The 12,138-nt window shown below is 51.9% G+C and overlaps 2 protein-coding genes across 3 annotated transcripts; one reads left to right on the top strand and one right to left on the bottom strand.

Moving 5' to 3' along the window:
• Window positions 1-741: 741 nt before the first annotated feature.
• Window positions 742-3,122, bottom strand: Apoa4 (apolipoprotein A4). Its single transcript, NM_012737.2, is given in 3 exon segments — window positions 742-1,898; window positions 2,580-2,706; window positions 2,982-3,122. Coding segments are annotated over 3 exon segments (1,176 nt in total). The 5' UTR covers window positions 3,031-3,122; the 3' UTR covers window positions 742-898.
• A 5,479-nt stretch (window positions 3,123-8,601) lies between these two features.
• Window positions 8,602-10,784, top strand: Apoc3 (apolipoprotein C3). 2 transcript variants are annotated; one of them, NM_012501.2, is made up of 4 exons: window positions 8,602-8,673; window positions 9,230-9,297; window positions 9,417-9,540; window positions 10,513-10,784. In NM_012501.2, the coding sequence occupies exons 2-4, from the start codon at window positions 9,243-9,245 to the stop codon at window positions 10,634-10,636; spliced, it is 303 nt and encodes a 100-aa protein (NP_036633.2). In that variant the 5' UTR covers window positions 8,602-8,673; window positions 9,230-9,242; the 3' UTR covers window positions 10,637-10,784.
• Window positions 10,785-12,138: the final 1,354 nt, after the last annotated feature.

Genomic DNA, 12,138 nt, shown 5'->3' with positions numbered 1-12,138 from the left:
TCCAGAGACTGCAGCTTGCCTGTGGCTGGCTATGCCCAGGAAACCACTTGGGTGCTCTGATGGATTGGTTCATCTCTTAGCCCAGCAACCACCAGCTCGGTCATAGACAGGCCAGCCGTCCATCAGGAGGCTCCGGGGCAGAGCGTGCCAGGGTTCTCTGCAAGCTCCGGCACCTGCTCCAACTTTGCCTCCAAGAAGCGTTCATATCCTGTGGTACCTATTGTACAGCTCTGGAGTCAACAGGTTTATCCATAGGTGGAGAAATTTCCCAAGCAAACCCGAATAGTTTACAGTGCAGTAGAGTGACTTACTTTTGTATAAATAAGTTCAAAGGCACAGCACATACAAGAAGGGACTTGCCATACAGTAAACTCTTCAAAGTCAGGGACTATGTCTTGCTGCCCTCCAGGTGTCCCTGTCAGCATGTAACCCAGGGACACAGTGACAGGAAGACTGATTTGACTGGTGCTCCACTGGAACCTCAAGGGCACTTGATAACTGTTTGCTGGCTAAACAGCTGTAAGTGGGATGTGTGTTTTGTTTTTTGATAGAGGGGCATCTTTTCTGTGTTCGCCTCTCTAGCACGCCAACCCCCTGATCCACCCGCAGGCTCGTTGCCTGCCCCACCCCTATGTCCCCCAGTCCACATCTGATACTGCCCGGCTTTGCCAAGCATCAATTTCCTCCCCACCTCAGGCCAGGCCCCCAAGGAATCATACGGCGACCCAACAGGGTTAATTTCTCAGATGCTTTATTGAGTAACGAGAGGAGGTATCGTCACCCACAGGACATGTGTCCTCAAGCTGGTACGAGAAGTGCTTGGGAACAGAGTGACAGACAGGTGGTGGGGCAGGGCAGGTGTCTGCTGCTGTGATGGGCCGAGGACACCAGGGACAGCTCAGCTCTCCAGAGGTTTGGGCTGCACCTGCTCCTGGACCTGTTCCTGAACCTGCTCCGGGAGGGGGAGGGCTAGGGGCTGGTCTGGGCTCCCCTTTTTTTGCAGGGTGCTCATAAAGGAGCTGACCTTTTCCCTCAGGTTCTTCTCCAGGAAGCTCAAGTGGCTTTCCACGTCCCCCGAATCGGAGCCCAGCTGCTGCCTGAACTTCTCCATCTGCTGCACCAGAGCCATGTTGAACTTATCCCCCAGGGGCTCCACAGCACGCCGGAACACCTCCACCTGCTGGTCCAGCTGCTTGTTCAGGTCTTCCAGAGACTTCTGCAGTCCTTCCGTGTTGCCTTTCAGCTTGCTTTGCACATCTTCCACCAGCGGGGCCAGATTCTTCTGCAGCTGGTCGATATTTGTGGAGACCTTGGTCTGGAGCTCCTCAGCGTTCTTCTTCATCTGGAAGGCCAAGCCTTCCATCTGATGGTTGAGTTTTTCCTGCACACCCTCCGCGAGAGGGGCCAGTCTGCTGCGCAGGTCTTCCAGGTTCTGGTCGATCGTGGCCTTCAGCTCATTGGCACGGGGGGTTAGTTGCCCCTTGAGCCCTTCCATATTCTGGTTAAACTTTTCCTTTAGCTCGTTGGCAAAGGGCACCATGGAGGACTGCAGGTTTTCCACATTGTCTTGTATTGTGGTCTGCATGCGCTGGATGTAGGGGGTCAGCTGGCGTTTCATATCCTGGGTCTGTGCGTTGATCTGAGCTTGCAGGTCCGTGGCATAGGGCCTCAGGTGTTCCTGCAACTTCTGCACGTTGTCCCCGAACATCTGGCTCACTTTGTTGGCATGGGGCATCATGTTGGCCCGTAGGTCCTCGAGCTCCTTCTGGATCTCTTCCCTCACCCTCTCTGTTTCCTTGGTTAGATGTCCACTCAGTTGAACGGCGAAGGGCACCAGCTTGTTCTGCAGGTCATCGGCATAGGTGTTAATGTTCCCAAGTTTGTCCTGGAAGAGGGTACTTCAAGGAAAGAACAGAGAGAAGGAAGCACCATTAGATACACTTGTAGAACACTCAGCTTTATACACCTGCCTAGGTCAGGAGTGAGTCCTCAGGAACAGAGACCTCCATCTTGTCCCTGTAGCCCCCCCCACCCCCCAGGATGGACCATGCTTTCAGGAAATCTCTTAGGATTAGTTCGACTTTGGAGTTTTATCTGCAAGGCTTCTGCTGAGCCTCTGTATCCTTATCTGCCCACCATGTGACTTGAGAACTTTGTTTTCCTTTCCTGTGGATAAAGAATGGGACTGGACTTTGACATCCCTCCCAGCACAGGATCACATTGTGCAACACATGTCTTCCAGTGGCACGGGGTCTGATGTCTTTGCATGTGCTCAGAGGGTCCCCAAACATCCCAGCCTCCCTCCCCCTGATTGCACAGGCACCTCGTGTCCTTATGGGACATGTCTCTCTCCTCTTTCTACCAAGAGTTGGTGATGGGATTTGACCATTTACCAAACGCTAGCACATGCAGATAGGAAGGTACTACAGGGATGGGTCCCTGGGTCCAGCTTCCCTGTTTATAGGCAGGATCTAGGTCTGGAGAGGCAAGACTCTGATGTCCCATCTTGCCAGTGTCCCATCTCTGAGGTCAGCTATGGGCTTCAAGAAGGCCTAGCCTCGCAGTCTGATCCCACTTACTTGAGCTGTTGAGTGACATCTGTCTTCTGCAGTTGTTCCACAGCCTCCTTGGCATTGTTGCTTAGCTGGGTGAAGTAGTCCCACATCACATTGGCCACCTGGTCGGAAGTGACCTCAGCCTGGGTCCCTGGGCAGAGAGCAGAAGGCAAGTGATTTATGAAGATGCATCTCTCTCCTGGTCCCTCCGCCTCAGCTCTGAACTGGATGATGTTGGAGTTGGGATAGTGCAACCCATTTCCCCATCCCTGGGATAACTCAGGGAGCACAGGTGCCAGGGAGAACAAAGTCCTTGTGAGCCGCTGGGCAAACGCAAGGCCACCCTGAGCTGTCCACGAGTTCTAGAGCTGGCTTTTCTGGCTGCCTCTCATGAACTACAACTGCTGGAGAGCAGTGTCTACTCACCGGTGATGGCCACCAGGGCCACGGTCAGCACCACAGCCTTCAGGAACATCCTGGGCTCCTCACTGGGTTGGGACAGCCTCAGCTACACTGGATGTTTCCTAGCGTCAGAAGAAACGGTTCACCTGTGTCGCTGTGAGGATTGACGGCAGGCAAGGCCAGCCACTCATTTAAAGCCCCTCCAGCCTTCTCTCCCCGCCTCCTCCCCAGTGTGACTCCACGTTGGAAGGTGACACACTCCCAGGAGGCCTCTTGGACTTTAATGACCCCAAGACAACGTGGATGCTGACAGCACACAGGCAGCCTCGGGGAGCTGTCTTGTTGAGTTGGCTCCGCCCTGTACAAGAAGCTGGGAAGGATGGCCAGAAGCTTCAGGAGGAACCAGCCTGAGAGTCTAGGGGAGTCCCTGAGCAGAACCCAGGATCAAAGGAGTTAATCATAAATGTGCTTTGTGTTTCATGGCGGTCAAGCCGGGTCACCTCAGTCTAGTTATCTGAAGCCTCAAGTTTCTCCTTTGAACAATGTGTAGTTTGTTATATTAAATTATGTGGTCCTTGGGAAATGGGTTCAGGGAGCTTAGCCCAGAGTAAGGGCTGAAATTAATGATAATGATTTTCTGTGTGCATCAGAGATAGGAAGGTAGGGGAGAACCCGATCCTCTCTTGACAGTGGCAGAGGGAGAGCCACTCTTTCCCTTAGCGGGTCACCAAGTGGGCTTGAGGCAGCAGTGAGAGAGTGGGGATGGCTAAGGTTTGATTACTGCCCCACTGTCCCCAGCTATATGCAGGAGCCATGCAGAATGACCTCTCTCTCTCTCTCTCTCTCTCTCTCTCTCTCTCTCTCTCTCTCTCTCTCTCTCTCTCTGAAGGTGACAGACTACACTGCTGTGGAAAGTGAATGTTTTGATCTCCTACTGAGACTGTAAATGTGTCCACACATATAGTTGCAGAAGATCTCCACAGGAAAGGTGCCAGGCTGTGGTCTGAGTGGAGCCTCAGTGGACCATACCAGGGACTAGATGATGACACCCATCCATCATATTGTCCCATTAACTGCTGTCCACAAGATAGCATTTATGAAATGAGAGCCATTAGAATAGACCATAATTGTGCCAGCCTGATTTGCTGTGTGGCCATCCATTTTCTTAAAAAATGTGTCCAGATTGACTTGTCTCATGAGACCGAAGACAGCTGGATACCTGCCCTCCTCTGCTGGGCCCTATGACACTGCAGTGTTCCCCACACCTCTCAAGCCTCCTGCAGTGGCCAGGAGCTCACTCCTTCCTAGAGCAGCCATGTTTAGTGAGTTTTAAAAAAATAACTTATGGCAAGTGTGGTGGTCCACGCCTTTAATCCCAGCACTCAGGTGGAGGCCAGTGGGTCTCTGTGAGTTCGAGGATAGCTTAGTCTACAAAGTGAGTTTCAGGAAGCTTGGGCTACACAGAGAAACCCTGTCTCAAAAACCCAAAAATAATGACAATGAAATAATAGTAATAATAATAATTTTATTTATTTACTAGTTTTTGGTGGGGGTGAGTATAGAGGTCAGATGAGAAGTGGGAGAGGTCTGTTCTCTCCTCCTACCGTTTGGTTTCCAAGGCATTAAACCGATGTCATCAGGCTGGGTGACTTTGTGCACTGAGTCATCTTGTTGGTCTTTTGTGTTTTCTGAGCTCAGGCTCTGGAGTAGACTCCCTGAGTTTGCATCTGGATTCCACACAGTGTGTGCTGTAGTGGTCTTAGATGAATCTCGGCTGTGAAGATTCTGTGAGATAATCTGGCTCCCCGTAGGTTCTCCTCGTTGAATATTAGCTATGCTTTGCCTCTAAAGAATTGGTCTCTCTGTACCATTGACCCATTGGTCCTCATCTTGCTTTGCCTAATCGGTCCTGGTCCAGCCTACGCTGGGCCCAAAGGTCAGAACCGATGGGGGATGAGTCACGTAGGACACCTTAGCTAGAGCTCCACCTCCTGGACCTGAGGGCTGAGTACCAGGTGCCACCAGCGTGAGACAGGTCCAGAGGTGCTTGCCCATTCGTACCCTCCCTGAGGAGACCTGTGTTACCTAAGTTTGTTCAAGAGTGGCTGCTAGTGATAGACTGTGAGATATGCATAGATATCTGAGTTGTCTGTGCGCACAGAACTTGGCTCTGAGCTAAGAGACTGGGACATCGTGCCTATGTGTGTGCCCAGCACTCACGGATGCACCATCCCCTGCAGGGAGGCTGTACTGTCTCCTGGCATGTCATAAATCGGCGTATTGACTTCTCCAACACTGGGGCATACTTCATATGCATCTGCTGGTGATTGGCATAGGGGGTGAGGCAAAATGAAAACCCCATGTCTCAGCTTCTGGGGGAAAAAAAAACAGATGATCTTATAGCCAGCCTCGGCCACAGAGGATCAAGGGGTCTTGGCACTCAAGTCTCTGTCTGATTCAGTCTTCTTGCCTGTGCTCATACACAGCTCATGGCCAGGAAGGCTGATAGCTGTACCTACTCTGTCTGCCCATACAGGATCAGAGTAGAGCCGTGGGGCTCTTATCCACCCAACCTGCTGTTAGTCAAACAGAGGCAGGCTGGCAGTCCACTCCTGAGAGCCGTTCTCAGCCCAAACATTCAGGACATCTTCCACACTGTCAATTTGACCGAGTCTTGAATCACCTCAGAGAGGGGTCTTTGGGCGAAGAATTCCAGACTATACAAAATGAAGGAGGGGAGCCAAGCTGAGCTGAGGACTGGCATCTCAGGGCTCGTGACCGGGTGCTTCACAGTCCCTCCACCACGACTCCCCATGTGGGAGCCAGGATAACCCCTCGCTTTGTCTTTTTTATCAGGATATTGTATCATAGCAACGGGAAGAGAAATTATGGCACACCCCCCCACTGCTGCTTCCTCCATGGGACTGGGTCTGTAAGCCAAGAACACTGTCCTAAAGTCCAAGTCATATGGGTGAGAGGGCACAAGTGTTTTGGAAGGGACTGTCTCAGGGCCCAGGTTCCAAGATATCACCTGATGCCAGCTGTTATGTGGGGTTCATACACCTAAGTTCTCTGCACAGCTGTATCACATGGCTGGGACTCTCCAAATCAGTCAGCCTGTGACATCATTCTCAGGGCCAAGGACTTGATGCCACACCCAGATTGGGATCCGATGCCTATTGTGCCCTTTGCCTAGGAACAAGAAACAGGCTGAGAAGAGAAGAGAACATAGCAGCTTCCCCCCACCACACACAGTGCCCAGTCCTGGTACCACCTTGGTTCCCTCTCAGCTTTGCCAAGAACTTTTCTCAGAGGAAGCTTAGGTATACATGGGGACCGAGGACCAGCCCAGGTGCTGGGCCCCAGCTTTCCCACTGCTGGTACCACCCTGTGTTGAGCAGGCCTCTACCCACTGGGCCTTTGGGTTTTAGCTATAAAATGGAGTTAGTAATGTCTTAAGCTACATAATTTGGACAACTTACACTTCTACAGAAAACAAACTATGTTTTGTTTTGTTCTGAGACAGAGTCACATTATGTAGTCCGGGCTGATGTCCAACAAGATTTTCCTGAGTGCTGAACTTGTAAGCAAACTATCACAGCTACTCCAGACGATAGTCTTACGTCAAAAGAATGAATTTCTGACAGATGAGTTTCAAGTCTCAGTCAAAGACAGAGACTAAAAATTCAGAGAAGAAAGCCACAGTCCTTTCTCAGACTGAGATTTGATTCAGAGAGGCTGCTGCCCACAGTAGCCCTGTTTCTGTGTGGAAACCTCTTGCTCTCTCTGGCTGGGCTGTCAGCATTTGGGAGGTAAGGAAACTGTGAGCCTTTCCCTGGGCCAGCTGCTGTGTTTCTCCACACTCTGGGGAATAAGCATCCCGTACCGTTAACTTCTGACCACAGACCCTGTGAGTCAGTGTCAAAGGCATCAGTCGCTTCTGTGTTTGTGTGCAGGTGCATAGGCGTGTGTGACGTGCAGACCTGTGTAGGCCAGAGGTCAGTTTCAGGTATCATTCAGGTATCAAGAGCTGTTCACCTTGCTTTATGAGACTGAGTATCATTATATGGTATCTGGGGCTCGCTGAAGAGGCTAGACCGGCTGGCCATCAACTCTTGGCCTGCTACCTATCTCCCTGTCTCCAGTACTGGGATTACTAGTGAACACTACCACACTTATGCTGTATGTGGGTATCGGGGATTGAACTATGGTCTTCCTATTTACAAGACAAGCATTTTGCCTAACTGGCCTATTTCCCCAGTTCCGAAGGTAGCATTTAAACCTAGGATTTAGCCAGGTAGTGCCTCACACCTATAATCCCAGCACTCAGGAGGCAGAGGCAGGCAGATTTCTGAGTTCAAAGCTAGCCTAGTCTATAGATAGAGTTCGAGGACAGCCAGGGCTACACAGAGAAACACTGTCTCAGAAAACCAAGAACAAGACGAAAAGGAAGAAGAAGAAGAAGAAGAAGAAGAAGAAGAAGAAGAAGAAGAAGAAGAAGAAGAAGAAGAAGAAGAAGAAGAAGAAGAAGAAGAAGGAGAGGAGGAGGAGGAGGAGGAGGAGGAGGGGGGGGGGAGGAGGAGAGGAGGGGGGGAGAGGAGGAGGAGGAGGGGGAGGAGGAGGAGGGGGAGGAGGAGGAAGAAGAAGAGGAAGAAGAAGAAGAAGAAGAAGAAGAAGAAGAAGAAGAAGAAGAAGAAGAAGAAGAAGAAGAACCAAAACTTAAAACCAACAGCTAACTAACCAAAAACCCCAAAACCTAGGATTTCTTGGCACCAAAGTCTGCATCCAAAGGAAGATGTCCTCTGATGCTGCCTATCTAGGCTGTGCATCTCAGTACTAGCTCAGGGGACATCTTAGTTGTCACAGAGCACCTCCTTCGTCCTCACCCTCTTTGTCAATGGCCTCTCTAAACCTTGCTGCTTGCAGGCTCTCACAGCCAGGACAGTTACTGTAGGGGTCAGATACCCTCCAGCCATGGGCCCTGCTCTTATCTCAGAATTACTAACTACGGGTCCAGAGGGCAGGAGGAGACCTGTGGAGGAGGGAGGGAGGGAGGGAGGGGCAAGGCCGTGGGTTTCGTGTGGCCTTTGTCCTTCTCACACTAACCCCTGCTCAGCTACGGCAGAGGAGACTGTTGGGAACACAGCCATGGGGTAGAGGTCAGAGGTGGAGGTCAGAGTGGGGTTGTGGGGCGGGAGGGACACGTGACCTTCACTCTGCCATTCCCACCCCAATTCTGCCATTGCTCCATGGCTGTACCACAGGTTCCCCATTCCATTCTACTGCAAGCCTTTCAAGTGGCTTCTGTGAAGGAGCCTGTCACCAGCTCCAGGCTGTTGTCTGGGCTTTGGTGTGGGAGGTGGGTCTTGAAAGTCAAGTGTGAAGGGTTGAAGCAGGCCTGAGGTCCAAGGCTTGTCCCCTGAGTCTTTTCCTGTCTCACCAGTCTCATCGAGGCAGGTCAGTAGCTGATCTCTTGGCTGCGGAGGTGGAAGTGAACGGTGTGGGCAATCTCTGAGGGATTTCTCAACTCCTCTGGCAGCTGGCTGCATGGCCTCCCTGCCTCGGGCTCTGGTCTGGACTGTTCAGCAGGTGACCTTTGACCAGCTCACTGGGCCTTCTGTGCCCGCTGTCCCATCCTGGAGCCAATATAAAACAGATCAGAGGCCTCCCGGCTTGCCTGCCCAGTTTTATCCCTAGAAGCAGCTAGCTACTCCAGGTAATGCCCCTGGGGAGGAGAGGAAGGGAGGGAGGAGACAGAGAGAAGACGCTCTGGCCACTCAGCCAGCTAGCCTACAGAATGCTTGGAATTCACGGCCTCCACCCTTGGGTTCCTGGTGGGTGGGGGAGGCTAGAAGCTGAGGAAAGGGAGGCCACTGGGCCAAAAAAGCCTTGCACTGGGTAGTGGCAGAGCTGATGGGAACTGGGTCATGCTGCCCCTTGTTCGTCTTGCTCTGAGCTATTAGAAGCCTTTGATATCCGTGCCTACCCCAGACTGAAAAGCCTGAAGCCTAGAGAGAAAAAGAAACCTGTTGTTTCTCCATATATTGGGGCAGAGGCTGGGTAGATGTTCTGCTTTGCAGAGGATTCCCACATTCCACCTTCCAGCCCCCTTGGGGTGGGTCTGGGTCTTCTATAGTTCTCTCTCCGAGAGCTGATATCAGTAGGAGAAAGGCTTGGGGATTCATGACCCAGGCAGGGGCCGTGGTGTTCTCCAGGGAAGGGCTTAGATGTGGCAGATCCACAATACCCTCTCACAAGATGGTCTCCCGCAGGTGCACAGGTGCCATGCAGCCCCGAATGCTCCTCATCGTGGCCCTCGTGGCTCTCCTGGCCTCTGCCCGTAAGCTGGTGGAAGTGGGGCTGGGATTTCTGCGGGAGCTGGTCTGGGGACCCTACCCTGAAAAGCGATGGCTGGGCAAGAGCTGAGGGCTGGCCTGGCTCAACTCTGCTCTCTTGCAGGAGCTGATGAGGGAGAGGGATCCTTGCTGCTGGGCTCTATGCAGGGCTACATGGAACAAGCCTCCAAGACGGTCCAGGATGCACTAAGCAGCATGCAGGAGTCTGATATAGCTGTGGTGGCCAGGTATGCACACGGACCTCCTTTCCTGCGTCCTCGCCCCTCCCGCCCTGGTGCTGAGGCCCTGGCACGGAGACTGTGGCCCACCAAGTTTACCAGGGTCTGGGGCCCGTCTGAGCATCCAGTCTCTCACGGGGCCTTTGCTGGGGACTGTGACTAAGATGACAGGCAGTGCAAGCAGACTTCTTCTATCTCCTCTGCTTCTCCTCAGAGCAGCCTGAGGAGCGTTCAGCCTCCCTGCAGGTTTTCTTCTTTGAGCACAGGGTCTAGGGTGTGCTCTGGGAGGCCTTCCTGCTCTGATTACAGGGAAGTTGGAAGGTTGAGCATTACGGGTTGGGGGTTCTGCCCTGTTTCCATCCCTGGGCTCAACCTAAGTGAGGCATCTTGCCCGTGATGAAACATTACCCTGGCCAATGGCTTTAGCTGACATTTGATCATTGCCTATGTAGCAAAAGATGTTGACAGTCTCTGTGCCCAGAACAGGTTGTGGAGAGGGTACTATCTACCCAGTTTCGCAGCTGGGAAAGAGTTAGATAACCTGGCCTAGATCACAGAGCTTAGAAGCCCTCTGGTAATGTTTCCAAACAGAAAGTTCACCCCTCCCTTGATCCATCCACTTAGAGCCAGGGATGGGACACCTCAAGGACACTGTTTCTATGGACTACAAAGGCAAGCTGACCTTAGTATCCACCTCCCCAGTGGTTGGTGCCTCAGGCCTGAAGAGAGATTGGACGGGAGGTAATGGGGCTCTGATGAAGGTGGGTTTTCTTAGCCTTTACCATCTCCTCCACCTTGAGTGGTAGCTGCAGGTGATTCTGAGGGTGGTGCTAGGTAAGGTGGTGCTGGTGGCTTAGGGAGCCAGTGGAGGCCTAGGTGCACCCCTGGGTCTAGCTGCCCACAGGAGATCTTTTCACACACACACACACACACACACACACACACACACACACACACACCTATTACTGTTTTAACCCCCAGGGGCTGGATGGACAATCGCTTCAAATCCCTGAAAGGCTACTGGAGCAAGTTCACTGATAAGTTCACTGGCCTCTGGGAGTCTGGCCCTGAGGACCAACTAACAACACCAACTCTTGAGCCGTGAGACCTCCATGTTCCAGATGTGTCTGGCCATCTATCCTGCTGCCTCCGAAGGTTGCTCTAAGGGGAAAGTATATTCTCATGCCTTTATCCCTCCCCAGACCTCACCTAAACATGCTGTCCCTAATAAAGCTGGACACGAAGCTGCCATGCGTGGGTGTCCCATGCCTTGATGTCTGGGCTTGGGAATGAGCTAGGCCTGTTGAATGGGTGGGCCTGGGGCTGTAGGTCATCCGTCTCTTTAGTGGTCTGTGGGGTGCTTCTTCCTTTGTAAGTAGGACTAACTGCTTCCCTGCTTGACTTGATGGCTTTCTGTGAAAGATCAAATCAGGTAACAGAACTGCAATTATAATCTGTGATAAACTGTCAAGTGTGGGACAACCTGGACACTGTGACTGGAGTGTGGCATTTGTCTAGCTAGCACTTTATGTCATCTCCAGGCTGAAGGTCAGAGGTGATCACCAATCCCATGTGGCTGGTTTGCATGGCCCCTTTAAACATTCCAAAAGGAAGGAGGCAGACTGGGAGGGTTGTTGGATAAGTCTCGACCCCAACTGCATCGTAGCTACCTCCATTTCTTATAAATAAAGTGGGTACAATCTGCCCCTCCACTCTAGGTTTGTCGTGGAAATGAAATGGTAGTGTCTAAAAGCAGGAGGCATCATCACATCGACACACCCCTTGTAAACAGTCCTCCCTGTGATAGCTAAACTGGGTGACCCCTCAGATTAGAATGGAGATCCAGTGTCCTCAGAATCCCGAAAGAGCTGTTCACTATGTTCTTACCACCCCTAAACACTCACTTCGAAGAGACTCGGTGTCACAAAACAGGTCTTGCACATTGTAGAATAAAGACCAATGTTCAGAGAGTGCTAGTGGCTACCCTGTATCAAAAGCAAGCACACTGCAGGGCCAGCTGGCCATTTTCTGCTTTGCTGGCGTGGGAAAAGCCTCTGACAGGTGTTGGAGGGTCCTTTCCAGACAGTATTGGTACGACTAGCAGCCTGGACTGTTCTCTCTGGAAATCCAACAGGGGTTTCTCTTCCTGTCCAAGAGCCAGAAGTCTCAGTGTCCACACCTGGAAACCTTCCTACCCAAACCTGTCTCTTGTAGCCCCGAGTGACTGTGGGTTTAAAAACCTGCCCCTTCATGCTGGGGCTCATGAAGATACACGAGGGATGGAGAAGACTCTGGAGATGGATGAAGACCGCCTGCGTACGAACACAGGCATGAAGAGGGACCAGATGGGGGAAAAGCTGTTGGTGTGAGAGTTGTTCTGCATGCATTCTCATGAACATGAGTGCTTGGTTACACTTAAAAAAATTTTTTTTAAAAGAAATCGTGGGTGCCCACAGCAGGCGACTCTAAATAACGAACAGCCCAGGCTGGGCATACGGCTCAGGTGGTAAAGTGCTTGCTTGGCATGCACAGAGCTCTGGGTTTGAATCTCAGCACTGAATAACAGTGGTGGATCATCCTTGGAACCCCCAGTACTTGGGAGATGGA

Source organism: Rattus norvegicus, chromosome 8 (assembly GCF_021556685.1).
Source record: "Rattus norvegicus strain SHRSP/BbbUtx chromosome 8, alternate assembly SHRSP_T2T, whole genome shotgun sequence".
NCBI classification, from domain to species: Eukaryota; Metazoa; Chordata; class Mammalia; order Rodentia; family Muridae; genus Rattus; species Rattus norvegicus.
This window is presented reverse-complemented; position numbering and strand designations above follow the sequence as displayed.